The 17,815-nt window shown below is 44.5% G+C and overlaps 1 protein-coding gene across 2 annotated transcripts; it reads left to right on the top strand.

The window, feature by feature from the left end:
* Positions 1-837: 837 nt before the first annotated feature.
* LOC120032406 (vacuolar protein sorting-associated protein 54-like) lies at positions 838-16,851 on the top strand. Of its 2 annotated transcripts, XM_038978487.1 has the most exons (24): positions 838-942; positions 2,470-2,641; positions 3,069-3,313; positions 3,708-3,792; positions 3,961-3,995; positions 4,250-4,381; positions 4,491-4,876; positions 5,253-5,379; positions 5,534-5,581; positions 6,018-6,125; positions 6,368-6,423; positions 9,046-9,142; positions 9,656-10,011; positions 11,952-12,081; positions 12,278-12,459; positions 12,581-12,693; positions 13,494-13,557; positions 13,673-13,778; positions 13,914-14,001; positions 15,016-15,137; positions 15,267-15,347; positions 15,473-15,580; positions 15,802-15,896; positions 16,223-16,851. In XM_038978487.1, exons 2-24 carry the CDS (start codon positions 2,500-2,502, stop codon positions 16,326-16,328), a joined length of 3,012 nt encoding a protein of 1,003 aa, XP_038834415.1. In that variant the 5' UTR covers positions 838-942; positions 2,470-2,499; the 3' UTR covers positions 16,329-16,851. The 2 variants fall into 2 exon arrangements, with proteins under 2 accessions (XP_038834415.1, XP_038834416.1); XM_038978488.1 differs by lacking the exon at positions 5,534-5,581.
* The last annotated feature ends 964 nt before the right edge of the window (positions 16,852-17,815 follow it).

The following is a 17,815-nucleotide window of genomic DNA, read 5'->3' as shown; positions in this document are numbered from 1 at the left end:
TGTTACTTTTTATAATTTTGTTACTTTTGTTTATTTGGTAAATATTTTCTTAACTCTTTCTTGAACTGCACTGTTGGTTAAGGGCTTGTAAGTAAGCATTTCACTGTAAGTCCTACACATGTTGTATTCAGCGCATGTGGGGGCGGCAGGTAGCCTAGTGGTTAGAACCAGTAACCGAGAGGTTGCATGTGGGTGGCAGGTAGCCTAGTGGTTAGCCTAGTGGTTAACCGAGAGGTTGCTAGATTGCTAGATCAAATCCCAGAGCTGACAAGGTAAACACCTGTCATTCTGCTCCTGAAAAAGGCAGTAAACCCACTGTCATTGTAAATAAGAAATTGTTCTTAACTGACTTGCCTAGTTAAATAAAAAATGTGACAAATAAAGTTTGAAATGTGTAGAACTGCAGGAAATAAGCTGTAAAACTGCACATTTTTCTCTCCACCCAATGGCAAAATGAGTAGAATTTCATGAAATGAGTCATACAATTGCAAAATGTTCTCTCTGCCCCATGGCTAAATGTGTAGAATTGCAGCAAACTTGCTTTAAAACTGCACCATTTTCTCTACACCCCATAGCAAATGTGTAAAATTGCAGGAAATTAACTTTACATTTTTTGTATCTCTTCACTCACATGTGGAGGGCCACTAAAATGTTTTGCTTGCAAGGTGGGGAGGGGGTGTATGGATGTGGGTACGCAGACCCACACCACGGGCCACTGCAGCCCCTCATGCCCATCCCTGCAGTAAAGTACGTTGTAGCAGTGTGCTGTGACGAAATTGACTGCATCGTTATGCACGAAAGAACTCGAAGAAGATTGTTCGCGCAGTGCATCCTGGTTACGGTACCGGCGGCGGTGGTTTGCTTGATGTTTTCTCCTGGTTCGTCTAATGTTTGCGTGATGGTGGAAAGAAGAATCAAGAACTAATGTGTTTCTAACAACAGGTACCAGACATGACGCATCTTCTTTTTGTCTGCTCTTCAGAAAAAGCTCAGCGGTCATGTATTTGTGTGGACTGCTTCCGTCTCTGTTTGGCTGTCGGGCTAGCATTTTGCTAGCTTCGATTATCAGTCTACGTGTAACCAGCTGGTCTCTTCAGGCCGCTGCAGTCGTGGGTAGCTACTCGAATATCGATGCTCGAAGAGTTAATCGTATCTCGTCTGTAAAGAGTAATTAGAAAAATGGTCAATGACGGTTAAAGTTGCCGCATGACGGGGAAATGTGAATGTGGACGGCGGTGTTTAATATTTAGCTATAGTAGCTAACGTTACCTACTTAGCTAACTAGAGTTATCGTGCCATCTTGTTCCCCACCTGAGATAGTTAAGGCGCTGCAGTTGTCTAGCAGTGTGGTGAGGCAAACACCTCTCTTCTCAGTTATCTAGCTATTAAAAAAGTGAAATAACTAACGCTAACTAGGTTAATGTAAGTTAAAACTGTCATCTGATCAGATAAGTTACCCAGCTAACGTTAGTTAATTGACCACATCATCATCCCTGGTGGAGTTGGAACATTATCTGAATCGCAGAAATAGCTGACTATATTTTCTTGACATTTTGAATAGTACAGTTTTGATCCATATAGCTAGCGAATTTAGGCTGACTGTAGCTGTCTATTAAGTTAGTTAGCAAGCTACATGCGTTAACATTTGACGTTGTTGAAATAGGCAGCTACGATGTCATTGCCCAATGACGTGTTCAGTGTCTTGTGATGCACGTGACGTTGGTGTAAATCAGTCATATGACAGACGTAATATATCTATGTCTCTGGTTTTCTAAGTTCACCCTGCATTCGATAATGTATGTTACTGAAACTGACAGCACATCGATATTGTCAGGAGCTGATTGTAGCCTAGGCACCTGCCCACCTTTCACCCTAATCTTTTCAACAGACAGATTAGACAACAAAGGGTCTTCGCTCCTGTAGGCAGTTAATCATAGTCTGTTGCTTACACAACATTGTCTTCTAGTCTGATTATATTGGTTAACATAGGCCCTGTTCTAGGCACCCTCTACCTTAACCACCAATGATGAATTACTTTGAATTTGATCATTCAGTTTAGGTAGACTGGGCTAGTTATGCAGACAAAGCAATAACTGAATACACAGAGGAAGTGAGTCAAAAGGCATCGCTTTCCTCACTTCAGACTATAGCCTATCATCTGCTCAACTGCACCACTGAGCCAGAATTGTCTGAGCATCAATACATCTGCACTTTCACTTCTGCTTCACACTAGTGACTTGTGACAATACCTGAGTCATTGCCGTGCACAGAAAAATGGGCTGACTTTTGAATGGATTGACTACCGACACAAGTTTTCTATGGCCCTATTTTCAATGCCATTGGACCTAAGAACTCTGCAGATGGTCCGGTTTAGTGCTTGTTATTTTGTTACCGCAAGCATGAATGTTTAGGCTATGTCTTTGTTTTGTATTGATACTCTCTGACTCAGTGCTATGTTTGCTAACTCAGCTAGCCTCCGTGGAGAGGTGCACCGATGCCATGGCCTCCCACAGCTCCTCCCCAGTGCCTCATCCCAGCAGTGGTGGCAGCGAGGGGATCTTCCGGAAGGACAGGGACTCTTCCTCACGACACTACAGGCCCGTCCACTCCCTGCCCGACGTCTGCCCCAAGGAGCCCACGGGTAAAGAACTAGCCTACATTTATGGTTGGCCAGCAGTCTTACAAGATTAATATCTATAAAGGTTCATCTTGTGTCACTGTTGATCAACCATATGCTGACTGCAGTCCTATTTTCTACCCCTCGCCCAAAGTTTGCACTTGTACACTCTCCCTCATGGATTTAAAAGGAATGGACTGGTGTAAGGCACTCCCTCCAGCCATTCTTGCACCAATCCAAAGCTTTTAAATGCATTAACGGAAGTGAAATAGTGCACACTTCTTGGTGAAGGGTAGTAGAGAATTGGTAGCCTCAGTAAGAGCGCATCGGTGAGGATGGTGGGTCAGGCTAGAGAATTGGAGCGCAACCATGGAATGCATCTCAAGATGCATTAAATGTTTTATTACTGCTGAAGGTTTCTACTGACTACATTTCCCACGTGCCCTTTCAGGCGAGGCAGCCCGGGGGCTGTGCGAGGGCCCGTCGGTGGTGGCCAACCAGCAGAGGTGGACGGTGTACAACTCCAAGGTGAACCTTCCAGCCGCGCTGAACGACCCACGGCTGGCCAAGAGGGAGTCTGACTTCTTCACCAAATCCTGGGGCCTGGACTTTGCCGAGACAGAAGTCATGCCCTCCTTCTACCTCCCCAACATCACAAAGGAACACTTTGGCCCCTACCTGCAGGAAACAGCTCAGGTAACCAACACACCCTGCTGCCCCTGTCATTCAGTTTGAATTATTCAGTAGATTGGACAGAAGTAGAGGCCACTGTCTGGCTTGGGTTGTGTTCATTAGGGCATGCAACAGAAAACATTTAAAAACATGTTGCAATGGATAATAAAAATTCTTATTGGGCAAATCCAGATAGTCCCTTCCAGTTTGTCTGTTTGGTGTCTGATGAACACAGTCCAGGTGTCAAATCCTCTTTCTATTGTTTGAATGTAATGAATATGGCCTTTTAAGCTATTTCTAAGTCTTTGTCCTCTTCCCTTTACTCATGGTCGAAATAGCACTAAGAAAATGTATCCACTATAATTAAACTGTATAAGCTATTAGGCCTAACCTAAATTGTGTCTGTGTTTCTCTGTAGAGGGAGAAAATCCATGAGCGATGCAAGAATATGTGTCCCAACAAAGATGAGCTGGATGCTGTCTCCAGCATCACAAACAACCACGGTATGCAATATTAAACAGCTCTGCACCATAATGACTGGGGCCTACAGTATCTATTCTGGACCATACGGACAAATCAATCTTATTTGTTTTGTCAAATATCACATTTCCTTTCAGTGTTGAAGTGAGTTGATTCAACTAATGTGCTATTTCACTTTCTCTTCTTCGTAGACAAATCAAGAACGGAGTTGGAGCAGGTGCCCAAGGTAATTACTTCCTCTTGTTTTGTGTTGTATCCGTGTGAGTTGTGGGGATTTCTAGAGCCCTATTGAACCGTTTTGTCCCCTTGATTTGACTGTATGCTTTCGTGATCCTCAAACGGTCATTAATACCGTAAACGTTTTTTTATATCATATATTTTTAATTGTATTAATATCTCCCTTGTCTAGACAGAGCAGCACACATAATATTTTGTTCTGGATTCCAAAATGAATATTTGCCTGATGTCTGGCTTAAACAGATCTTCATGAAGCCTGACTTTGCACTAGACGACCCAACGACCTTTAACGCGGTCCTACCATGGTCCCACTTCAACAGCGCTGGGCGGAAGAGCAGCAGGGACATGGCATCGTCACGGTTACTACAGGAAAAGGTGAGCCGGCGAAAATTTGAACAATTGTCATGTCCTGCGTTGTTTCATTGCTTCACCGTCATGTTTCCTGTTGTTGGCTTCTCCCTCTCTCCATCCCTCTCTTTCTCAGCTGAGCCACTACCTCGACGTGGTGGAGGTGAGCATCGCGCGCCAGATCTCCCTGCGCTCCGAGGCCTTCTTCCACGCCATGTCCTCCCAGCACGAGCTCCAGGACCGCCTCACCGAAACCGCCCGCGCCGTGGCAGTCCTCCGGGGCCGCACGGCCGCCATCGAACGCATCATGTGCGAAGGCCCGCTGCGGGCACTGCGGCAGGCGTTGACGCGCTCCAACTGCGTGCGGCTGCACAACAAGCTGAAGCTGATGGCGGCGGTGCATCAGAGCCAGCCCACTGTGCAGCTGCTGCTCTCCACCTCGGAGTTCGTTGGGGCCCTGGAGCTCATCGCCACCACCAAGGAGGTGCTGCAGCAGGAGCTGCAGGGGATACACAGCTTCAGGTGGGGGGGGGGGGGGGGGGGTGTCTAGCATGTTTGTGTTACGTACTCAGATCTATCGACGCACACAGTGGTGACACTTGTCTGATTTAAATGCGCTGACGCTCATATGAGACAAACAACATACAACAAATCATAGTAAGCAGCAGTCCACGACAACTATTTATTGTGAGTAAGCTTGAAGCACAAATACAGCGTGGTTGCAGAACTGTATCATGCTGAAAGTTTCAAATACACACCACTTCTAGTCAGAATACTTTTCACAGAGTTTCATGTCAATATAAGTCATTTTAAACACGAGTCCCATAGTGAACTACTCTGTGTATTCAGAGTGTGGCCTTTGGACCCTGTGACGTCTCCTGTCTCCCCCCCCCTGCAGACACCTGGGCTCGCAGCTGTGTGAGATGGAGAAGCTGATAGACAAGATGATGGTGGAGGACTTTAGCATGTACTCCAGGAGTGACCTCAGCAGGAGTCTGGAGGAAGACGGACAGGTCATGGAGAAGGTCTGTACCATTGAGATAAAAAAATATAAACAATGTTTACGTTTGAATTAAGGTATGGTTTGAACTCTATAGGTTGAGTTCAACCATAAATGGAAAATGTTGAGAATGTGTAGATGTAGTTGGAGCACCAAACTGAGGTTGTATTCTGTCACAGTGGTCACTGTTCTCACAGATGCAATACAAACGTTCAGTCTCAATAAAGGTGGGTCTGACTCTTCCGAACAAGTTTGCTACTTGGAATCAAGTGAATAAAAATGGCACATTTTGGGTACTCTTGTATAGATTGTTCAGATCAGAGGAAAACATCAATGTGTTGATCTCTTCAATCATCAGCCTAATTTACATTTCAGTAGCACAATTGGCAATTGCCTTTTTGTTATTATGGGTATGGTAACTTTGAATGACTCTGAAGGGGATTTTAATTATCCCCGTTATGCGGAAATCGTTGTCTTAATTGGTTTGAAATATGAATCTCTTTGTTTATTTTAATTGATGAATTGGTGTCTTATCATAATTGATCTCTTGAAGTGAAGAATTACTCTGATTGGAGTTATTGGGTTTTATAGTATTGCTCACTCTGTGCGTGTGTGTGGGTGTGTGTGTGTGTGTGTGTGTTTGGGGGGGTGGGGGGGAGACAGGACAGGCTGGAGTCTTTGGTGTTTGGTTTGCTCAGGCAGCGGAAGCTGGATTTTCTGGACATCTACAGCGACGAGATGATCCTAGCAGCCAAAAGCATCGTCACACAGGTAAAAGACCAGACATAAAAAGTATCAAAGAACAGACTTATACTTCATGATCATAAACATTTATGGTGAAATTGGAAAAGGGGTTTTGACATGTTAAGAGTATTTCCCAAACCTCTCCTCCAGCACCCCCTCCGAGTACCACTTCTTTGGTCTATTCCTGAACTAGCACACCTGTATCAAACGAGAAATACATTTTGAGTTGGTAAAACAGATATGGAAAGTAACATACTCTTATCCCACAGTCTGTTGTCGACTCGGTGTCGCAGATTGAAGAAATCGACACTGACATCGTTACAAAGTGAGTAGTACAGCTAGCTATACATTGAATGCGTTTGTAATTGCTTGAGCACATTGAGCTGCTGGTAATATCTACCGAATGCACTGGAGGTGTTGTCAAAATATGGCCTGGTGTTCTGAGAATCCTTCCTCAACGAAGGAAAGGAAGCTAAACCAGTTGGGTATGGTTGTCTTAACAACAACAATGAGTTAGACTGTGTTAATCTGTCATCCTGCCATTGAAAGGAGCGCTTGGAATATGACGCGAGGGCTGTGAAACCGATCTGGGTGTGGAAATCTAATTATGAGGGCGTAACGTTAGATTGTCAGATAAACGTATTGTTTAGGACAGGGCTCTTCAACAGTCGGCCCGCTGGCCAAATTCTGCCTTCGGATCATTTGATTTCCCCCTGCAAGTTTTCTTTTTTTGCTATTGAATTTTCATTGTTGCATAAATAGAGAGACAGACAGTGCTTTCGGAAAGTATTCAGACCCCTTGACTTTTTCCAGATTTTGTTACGTTACAGCCTTATTCAAAAATTGATTCAATAAATACAAATCCTCAGCAATCTACACACAATACCCCGTAATGACAAAGCAAAAACAGGTTTTTAGACATTTTTGCTAACAAATACATAAAAAAAAAAAACTTTATTTACATAAGTTATCTATCAGACCCTTTGTTATGAGACTCGAAATTGTGCTCAGGTGCATCCTGTTTCCATTGATCATCCTTGAGATGTTTCTACAACTTCATTGGAGTCCACCTGTGGTAAATTCAGAGTGGACATGATTTGGAAAGGCAGACACCTGTCTATATAAAGGTCCCATATTTGACAGTGCATGTCAGAGCACAAACCAAGCCATGGGGTCAAAGGAATTGTCCGTAGAGCTCTGAGACAGGATTGTGTCGAGGCACAGATCTGGGGAAGGGTACCAAAAAATGTCTTGCGGCATTAAAGGTTCCCAAGAACACAGGGGCCTCCATCATTCTTAAATGGAAGAAGTTTGGAACCAACAAGACTCTTCCTAGAGCTGGCCGCCTGGCCAAACTGAGCAATCGGGGGAGAAGAGCCTTGGTCTGGGAGGTGACCAAGAACCTGATGGTCACTCCGACAGAGCTCCAGAGTTCCTCTGTGGAGATGGGAGAACCTTTTAGAATGACAACCATCTTTCAGCACTCAGACACCAATCAGGTCTTTATGGTAGAGTGGCCAGACGGAAGCCTCTACTCAGTAAAAGGCACATGACAGCCTGCTTGGAGTTTGCCAAAAGGCACCTAAAGACTCTGACCATGAGAAACAAGATTATCCGGTCTGATGAAAACAAGATTCAACTCTTTGGCCTGAATGCCAAAATTCTCTGGTCTGACGAAACCAAGATTCACGCCTGAATGCCAAGCGTCACGTCTGGAGGAAACCTGGCACCATCCCTACAGTGGAGCAAGGTGGTGGCAGCATCATGCTGTGGGGGTGTTTTTCAGCGACAGGGACTGGGAGACTAGTCAGGATCAAGGGAAAGATGAAAGGAGCAAAGTACAGAGAGATCCTTGATGAAAACCTGCTCAGGACCTCAGAATGGGGTGAACGTTCGCCTTCTAACAGGACAACAACCTTAAGCACACAGCCAAGAAAATGCAGGAGTAGCTTCAGGAAAAGTCTCTGAATGTCCTTGTGGCCCAGCCAGAGCCCGAACCTGTAACCGATCGAACATCTCTGGAGAGACCTGAAAATAGTTGTGCAGCAATGCTCCCTAGCCAACCTGACAGTGCTTGAGAGGATCTGCAGAAAATTTGCGAAACTCCCCAAATACAGGTGTGCCAAGCTTGTAGTATCATACCCAAGAAACCTTGAGGCTGTAATCGCTGCCAAAGCTGCTTCAACAAAGTACTGAGTAAAGGGTCTGAATACTTATGTAAATGTGCTATTTCTGTTTATTTTTAATACATTTGCAAAAATGTCTAAACTAGTTTTTGCTTTATCATTATGGGGTATTGTGTGTAGATTGATGAGGGGGAAAAAACAGTGTAATCAATTTTAGAATAAGGCTGTAACGTTAAAAAAACGTGGAAAAGGTCAAGAGGTTTGAATACTTTCCGAATGCACTTGATCGTCTCCCAATTTAATCAAGGTTTGAAATTAAATCTTGGAATTTGATCAGTTTTTATTTTTGTACTTTTCTATCTGCTATGTTGTTAAAGTTTATCATCACAATACCCCTGGGTCGTATTCACTAGACACCAACTGGAAGAACCTGAATATGTCCAATAACCGATTAACCCTATTCTCAACCGGCTGGTAGAGCATGTTTTGACAATAGATTTAGAAGTGGATATGAACAAAACATCTTAATTAAATTTGATTGGTCAACTCCCCAGCCCTCCTGCATCAATTAAAGCCAAACATTGGATTTTCCTGTGTGTGCATGCGTACGTACATACATTTTTCTGCATTGATTACTCATAAAATGTGGTCTGATCTTCATCTGTCACAATAATACACAATCTGACTAAACGAATAAAACACAAGCAGTTGTACTTTTACATTTTTTATTGAAGACAAGAACCTCCTCTTTCTGTTGCAAAACATTTTGATATGGTTTGCACTAATGAATACAACCCTTCTCTCTGCTTCTGGTTGGTCAGGCTGGCAGACCAGATGCGTCTGATGACCTTCCCCCAGTGGTTTGAGCTGCTGAAGTCCGTCTTCGAGAACTTCATTCTCTTCCTGAAGAGGATCAAGGTGAGCATCATACTTTATTAAAATACAATCCCGGTCGGTTAGATTGAATCAAAATGGGATTTATGGAATTGTCCTCTTGCTGAATAGAATACTTGAAGAAAGTGTATTTAGAGGTAAAGAAAATGAAAGGTAGTTAGATGTCTTGCTATATAAATTGGCATGGAAGAATATAACACTTTCGCATTTGTTATTTTGGCAGTGTCTACACATTTTTCTTTGGTTGACGTGCAAACCAGCTGTTTAAAGTGCATTACTTTACTGGCCCGTTGTAGGACTCGAAGTTGATGATCTGTGCCTTTTTATTTATCTGGTGTAGTTAGCAAGGTTGGGGTCAATTCCATTTCAATTCAAGAAGTACACTGAAATACCAATTCTCTTCAATGCTTTTCAATAAGGGAAATTTCTCATTGGAATTGTTTACTTTCTGAATTAACTGGAATTTAAATGGAAGGGACCCCAACCCTGGTAGTTGGTTCCTCTGCCCTATTAGTTAACCATTATGTCCTCATCCAGGCAACGCTCAGTGTGGTGAGGAATGTGGTGCTGGAGGCTCTGGACAGCAACCAGAAGAGCCGTCTGCTGGAGCGGGCTGCGGCGGGGGGCCTGGCTGAAGCCCCAGGGACCCCTCTCAACCAGGGGGAAGCAGAACTGGCCTACCTCACCCACGAGGGCCTGTTCATCAGCGACGCTCTAAATGATGCCCAGCTGCACCCGGGGGCAAGCGGGGGCCAGGAGCAGAGCTCCACGGTGGGGCCCAGGCAGGCCCTGTCACGTTTGGATGGTTGTGGTAGTGACTCCGCCTCAGGGACCACCGAGTCGTCCTCCAGCAGGGAACACGCTTTCCAGCCAGGAGGGGCTGCCGGCATCTCGTGAGTCACTCACCACCTTCACCAACCACAAACACACACTGTTAACACTACTGAGTCAGGCTATACTGTGCTGGCCTGGTTATTTTTCCACCAAAGTAAAGTTTGGGTTGGCAAGGCAGTGTGAAAAAGATTCAATACATGCTGCACAGCTGTACACACTCAGGAAATCAAAGTAACTGTCCAGTGTTTCCAGATTTCTATCAAATATGACCTGTAATTAATTACAATGTATGTGAAATAGTTTTCCTTCCAAAATGTTTTAAGGAAGTATGTTAAAAAGCAGCTTTTCTGTGTTTGAATGGTGTGAGCGTACCCCAACCAGAGAATACAGGGTTATTCTGGATCAAAAAGGGGCTTAGGTGGTGGCAGTGGGTGGGGCAGTCGGTCCGTTGGCGAGGCAACATTTTTGAGAACATTTGAGGCCCCCATTTTGGTGGTGTAAAGACATTTTAAGTTAAGCCAATTTCCTGAAATTCTACACATTTCTCAATTGACTGAGTGAAATATTTGTGGTTTTTATAGCTCTAATTTCCTGCAATTCTACATATTCTCCCATGGAGCTGAGAGAACATTTAGCCGTTTTAAAGCAAGTTTCCAGCAATTCTATGCATTTTGCCATGGTTGACCCTAGAGTCGATATCTGCTCCCCTTTGGAAAACAAGTTGACATAATAAAAACATCCCCCTGTTTAAGCTAGAGATATCCACCGCACCCTCTGATGTCAGCCTTCTGCTTCTGCGGTGGAAGCTGGCCGAGCTACAGCAGTGTTGTTAGACCAGGAGACATCCCGAAAATCGCTCTTCTCACAAACGTCTGTAGCGTCCGAACAGTTTGGCCTACAAAACTATAATGACCCCTTTTATATAAAGACTCACAAACACCATTTTTCCCTACGACCCCCACAAGTGTCACGGGACTTGTCTAAAGTCGGTTCTGCCAACTTCTGTCTGTAGCATCCGAACAGTTTGGGATACACACTAATATGACCCCTCTGTGGAAAGGTGAGTCTCTCTATGACGCCTCTCAAGGTAGCCCAGTACCAGTTCGAACAAATTATGGAAGTATACACTTGCTGGACAGTTTTTTTTAGATACACCACCCCATACACAAAACTGGACCTACAGAGACAGTGAGTCACGTGGCCGTGGCTTGCTATATAAAGCAGGCAGACAGGCATCGTGGCATTCTGTTACTGTTCCATTGAACGTTATAATGGGAAAAACGAGTGACCTAAGCGACTTTGAGCAGCAGTCCTGTGGGCGAAAAACAGCTAGTTGACGAGAGAGGTCGAAAGAATGGCAAGAATCGTGCAAGCTAACAGGCGGGCCACAAAGACAAATAACAGCGCAGTACAACAGTGGTGTGCAGAACGGCATCTCGGAACTCACAACTAGTCGATCCTTGTCACGGATGGGCTGTTGCAGCAGACGACCACACCGGGTTCCACTCCTATCAGCTAAAAACAAGAAGCGGCTCCAGCGGACACAATGACCAACACCGGACAATTGTGGAGTGGAAAAACATTGCCTGCTCCAACGAATCCCGGTTCCTATTGTGTCATGCTGATGACAGTCAGGATTTGGTTTAAGCCAGGATGTATCCATCCTGTCTGGTGTCAACGGTACAGGCGTAATGGTGTGGGGCAAACGTTAAGTCCTTTGATACCAATTGAGCAACATTTCCATGCCCCGAAGAATTCAGGCTGGGGGGGGGCGACCTGGTACTAGATAGCTGTACCGAATAAACTGCCCAATGAGTGTATATATATTTGAAGGTTGGGACCAGCTGGGACCTTTCTATACTCTGTAGTAGACAATAAAAAATGGAGTGTCCCTTCCTAAGTGCTCTCTGTATTATGTACAAAACAAATCAAATGTAACAACAACAAAAAAAAGTGTCTTTCTAGTAATTGTATTTCTATGTTGTCTGTTCGGCTGCAGGTCCAGTGAGGACATGATGCCTAGTGACCTGGAGCTGGGCCGCGTGGCCAATAACATCCAGGAGCTGCTCTACACCGCCTCAGACGTCAGCCACGACCGCTGTGTCAAAGTCCTCATGGCCAGAGCCAAGGTAGCTAGCTAGCTTAACGCATGCCATGACAGGATAAACACACAGCGTGACCAATGCACTCTCAGCTGGCTTGTGTGTGACTGTACAGACAGGGTTTGATGTTCTGAATTGACAATGTCAAATTGGAGTAACTCCAATCCTGCTGGTAGTGTTTCCTGTTTTGTAACCTTGAATAATCACTTTCTCTCTCCGCCAGGATGGCTCCCTGGAGCGTCTGAGCTCGGCTGAGTTTGTGTTTCTGTCCCAGGCGGTGGAAGGCTTTGTGAGGGACACGGAGGAGCTGTGCTGCAGACGCAGTGTGTCCCTAAGGGGGGCGCTACAGAGCCAGGCCAACCGCTTTGTCCACCGCTTCCACGAGGAGCGCAAGACCAAGCTCAGGTATTAGACTGGAGAGTATACACACACACGCACACACACACACACCTTAATAGGGAATAGATGTGCAATACTTCAGGAACTTGAAAACCGTCTATCTTAACTGTGTGTGGGTTCTCTCCAGTCTGCTGCTGGACAATGAGCGGTGGAAACAGGCAGAGGTTCCTGCAGAATTCCAGGACCTGGTTAACTCCATAGCAGATGGCAGGATCACACTACCCGAACGTAAACCCCAAGGTAATATACCATTTGAGCATAAAATGGGGGGCAATTTGCAGGGCTCTACAGTGCGAGCATTACATTCGCGAATAAAAATTGTTAAAAGTCAAGTATGAGCACAGTTGGGGTTAGAGAAATGCTGCAATATCTGTTTATAAAATATTTCTCAAATATATAGGAATCCTATATCCCACCTCTCGCTGTAACACTGCCTGGCAGGTGAGCTGTGCACATTGAATTAAGTGCTGATAGATTCATTTTTGGAGGCACTGTGCACAGGTATGAAAGTTGGTCTAATTTACTCAAGTTTACAAAAGTGAAACTTTGTCCTCGTGTTTTTTGGTTATTTACATTGCGTGGTTGTTTTTCAATGTTAGTTTGAGTCTGCTGCTTCAACTGATAGCAAAGAGAGAGATCCCAAATCTCAGAGACACTTAAAGGGGCAGCTGAACATTTTGTCTCTGATAGTTTGGACTCAGGTCACAAAAAATGAAATGAAATTCAGCAATATACCACATTACTTCGTACTAATACATTTCTGTTTTTTAGAAACATTACAAAGCGTGTAAAAAAAAAAAAAAAAAAACATTTTATGTAATTATGGCAAAAATATTTTGGGTGGTAAAAGACCTGAGTGGCTGGTAGATATTTTCATCTCCCTGCCACAGTGGCTGGTGGATCACAAAGTGAATTTTAGGCCCTGTATACCATGCTTACCATAGTCTGTCACTGACCCACGCTCTGCACAACTGTCAGTCCCCCAAATATATATTTGTCTGTCCCTAGACTGAGTTTATTTCCTGTCTTCTCAACACCAGGCACAGAAGAAAGGAAACCAAGTGATTATTTGCACATTGATGGCCAGAAATATGCTGTTGTCGGGTGAGTTTTGATTGACTAACTACGATAAATGCGCCTTTCCATTCCCACATTCGAAACGGAATGCATGTAGGGAAACAATGATACTGACTGGTGACCTCTGTGTCTTCCTCATCAGCACGGTGTTACTGCTAATCCGGATCTTCCTGGAGTACTGTCAGTGTGTCAACGACATCCCGTCCATCTCCACGGACATGCTCACCCGCCTCTCAGACCTACTCAAGGTAACAACACACCACCCCCTGTGTGGCAACAGTCTAGAAGGATGGTCTGAGAGTCGTCTACATTTACCTGGCAAGCATCCCACTAACAAACTGCCATGTTGTATTGAATGGTCCCTGACCCTCTCTCTCTGATAGCACTTCAACTCGCGGAGCTGCCAGCTGGTCCTGGGGGCAGGAGCACTACAAGTGGTGGGACTCAAGACCATCACCACTAAAAACCTGGGTATGTACCAGAGTATGTGAGCGGAGCTGGAGCGAGGAGTGGAGTGTGCGATTCCCAAAGGCTGGAGTGTCGGTAGCGCTCACGTCACGAGCTCAGGGCATGCCCGGCCCAGCGTGCATTTGTAGTCTACTTGTGCGACGCTATCTAGAGCCCCTTGCTTTAATTCGGTAAATATTTTAATAAAGAAACTGAACACAGATGCTGAATCAAGGTGACTTACAAAGAGCAAGAGAGGGAGTGTGGTGTATGTAGTGATGTAGTGTCCACAACTAAAGAATCATTGTGGAATCTGAAAAGATACGTATCCCTAAAGCATGATGGTAGACTTACTACATGCACATGCTTAAAGAAAGAAAGGAACGATGTGGGTAGATAACTAAGGGTGTCATTGTAGCAAAGTATTTCTAACCTAAAAATCAGATCTCTAACCTTAGAGCGTTGGGCCAGTAACCGAAAGGTTGCTGGATCGAATCCCCGAGCTGACAATGTAAAAATCATTCATTCTGCCCCTGAACAAGGCCTGGTAGTTTCTACCTACCTATAGAAAAAAAAACTGTATCTCTGCCCAGCCTGGTAAGAGTGGCCAAAAGGGTGTTTAGCATCCCCAGTGGCTCTGCAAGAGTGGAGAGGATATTCTCCGCTGCCGGCCGGCTCTCCAGGCACCATCGCATGAGTCTGACGCCACAGACTGGCCAAAAGTGTGCTTCTAAAAAATACATTCAAAGGCACTAATAAGTACATTTTTGATTAATTTGTATTGAATTCTAAATAAGTCACAGCCTATAATGATTTAATACAACAAAATGTTTAAATGCTGAGTGCTTTATGTCCCTACCAGCCAATTGTGTCGCACTCGCAAATGCTTCACAATGTATTTCTTTGTAGGCTATAGCATTGAAATAATATAAATCATTCACTTTGCCCCACTACAGGGTTCTCTCTACATTAGTATAGCTGTGTGTTCCCGTCTGTGTTGTCCGTGTAGAAATAACCATAGTGTGTGTCTTTCCTCAGCCCTGGCCTCTCGCTGTCTTCAGCTGGTGGTTCACTACATTCCTGTCATCAGGGCCCACTTTGAGACCAAGCTGACGCCAAAGCAGTACAGCGTCCTCAGGCACTTTGACCACATCACTAAGGTGAGCACTGACCTCCACGCACGGAGGACAGTACTCTAGTTCGGAGATTCACTTGTAAGCCGTGAGTGACACGACGGTGTAGGCCTTTTTTGAGTTTTAAGAATTGTTATTCATTTTTGGGGGGGCCAGGACTACAACGATCACATAGCGGAGATCTCTGCTAAACTGGTGTCGATCATGGACAGCATGTTTGAGAAGGTGCTGTCTAAGGTGAGTTCTACAGGTCCAAACCGCTCTCAAACTCTCCCCTACAATACCACTTTATAAAATTGGCTACAGCAATGTCAATCAGTGTATCAACATATATCTACAATATCTACCTCGTCTCCCGCCAGTATGAAGTCAAGGCCCCCATGCCTTCGGCCTGCTTTCGCAACGTCTGTAAACAGATGGCCAAAATGCATGAAGCCCTCTACGAGCTGCTACCTGAGGAACAGGCACAGGTAATATATGCCAATAATACCACAGAGATCCTATTCAATGACTTCTAATTATTCAAATGTGTAATAATGTATAATACAATGTACTCCCTAACTACGCTGTAGTTACTTCTACCGCTTTTCTCATGCGCTTTTACAACATACTGGGCATGGTCCAGGTTGTCTTCATTGCATTCGCAGCTGACTAGAGGGTAACGTTGTCTGTTTCTTTTCTCTGGGCCTAGATGTTGTTCCTGAGGATCAATGCCCGCCTTAAAATTCACCTTAAAAGGCAGCTGGCCCGTCTCGGGGTGCACCACGACGGTGGACCTCAACATGGGTGAGTGTTTCTCTAGTCTGATTCTGTGGTGGTTGAGAGAGAACATTTCTGTAATATTGCCCCAAAATCTGTCCTACAGTTATCTCTGCTTGACCATACCAAAAATAGAGTAATAAACATGTATTTTCACAACACAGATTAAACCTACTCCTGGACTAAAAATAATGCTCAATGGAGAATCTAATGAAAGTCATTTGTCCAGAACTAGGCTTAATGTGTCTGATAAAACAGCCTTGTCACTAAAGCTAAAAGACAATTTCAATGGACTTGATAGCTCTTCTCTGATTCTCCCCCCCCCCCCCATAATGACTCTCACCCCGCTCCAGGCTAGTGACGGTGGATGTCGCGTTTTACACTGAGAACGTTCAATCACTGAGGACACTTGAAAAGCTAGACTTGAACATGGCTGAGATCTGGGAGCAGAAGAGGTGATGATGGGGGTAGTAGTCGTCCTACCTACAGTGTGTAACGCCATGTTAACCCACCCTGGAGGGAGGGGAGAAACTAACTCTACTCAGATTCTTGTTGTAAAGAGACTGCACCTCCAGCAGCCAGCCTGCCCAGGGATCTCACACTGTCTGTGTACAGAAAGAGAGTGGAGGAGGTCTGGTAGTGGTGCTTCCTCAAGGGAGAAACTGCCCCAGGCAGCAACGGTGTGGGACCAAACACTGAAGTGGCCATTGTGTAGGACAGGCTACATAACATGGTGCCCTATTCCCTATACAGTGTACCACTAGTGCATGATCTATGGAATAGGGTGCCATTTCAGACACTGACATGGGCTTTTTTTTTTTTAAAGAGCAGCTCTCTGGGGGGGCTACAATGAGAGACTTTTAGGACGCAACTGCTGCCCGTTACCTCATCACACTGTAATTCAACTATAGATGACTTATTAAAAACAGATGAATAAATGGACTTTGATTGGACTGAAATGCTGACATGGTTCAGAACATGACACTTACTGGAGAACTGAATTTTTTTGTTGTTGTTCAGGTTGAAAGCATATTGTTTATCTTGCGTCGGTCAACGAAGTACAAGGCCACTTCGACACACTCACGTTTAAGATAAAAGGCATTTTAAGTTGACTAAAACACTGTTCTCTAAAGAGAGCTTCAGATGGAGCGTAATTTGCACTGAATACAACTGCAAACAAATTCCTTCCAATCAATTGTTCCAGCGTTCCCTTCCACGGCCCTAAATTAAACCTTTACTGTGCCGTCTGTACAGTAAGAGTGAGCAATTTCTCTTTTACAATGCCACTTTGAGCATTGACAGACTATATATGCACAATTGTTCCCTAATGCCCAAGCTAAGTCATTCTATTTAAAGCATTGTCACCCGTTGTATTTCTTGGATGCATGAACGAACATTAGCCTCTGATTGGTTTGTCTTTTTTTAAAGTAGTCGAGCTCCAACCAAAAGTCTTGTTTCCCAGTTCTATTCACTGCCTGTCTACACTGTGAGCATTACACCTTATGCAAGAGGATCTAATGGTGTATATAACAAAAAGCACCATCCAGTAAAAAGTGGTCTACTTCAAAAGTGCCTACTTTTGATAAATATCAAAGACAGACTTCTTTACAATAGTATACTGTTTGAGTGCCTGTGTATGCTTGTCTGTGAGCATATGACTGTTGGGCACTCATTGCTGCTCTGGTTAAGATGGGTAAGGAAGTGTGGCAAACTGGAAATCTGAGTGTTTGTCTTGAATCCCAGGAAACTGAATAAAACATGGGACAATATGGAAGCATTTCTACTTTGGCCTTTTCTCTGTCCATCTGCTGTCCTTGATTGAGAGAACCATTACACCAGGGCTCTCCAACCCTGTTCCTGGAGAGCTACCCTCCTGTAGGTTTTCACTCTAACCAGATAATTAGAAACAGGTGCACTGGTTGGAGCAAAAACCTACAGGACTAGCT

This window comes from Salvelinus namaycush, chromosome 39, assembly GCF_016432855.1.
Source record: "Salvelinus namaycush isolate Seneca chromosome 39, SaNama_1.0, whole genome shotgun sequence".
Classification (NCBI taxonomy): Eukaryota; Metazoa; Chordata; class Actinopteri; order Salmoniformes; family Salmonidae; genus Salvelinus; species Salvelinus namaycush.
The sequence above is the reverse complement of the archived record's forward strand: the minus strand, read 5'-3'. Positions and strand labels throughout refer to the sequence as shown.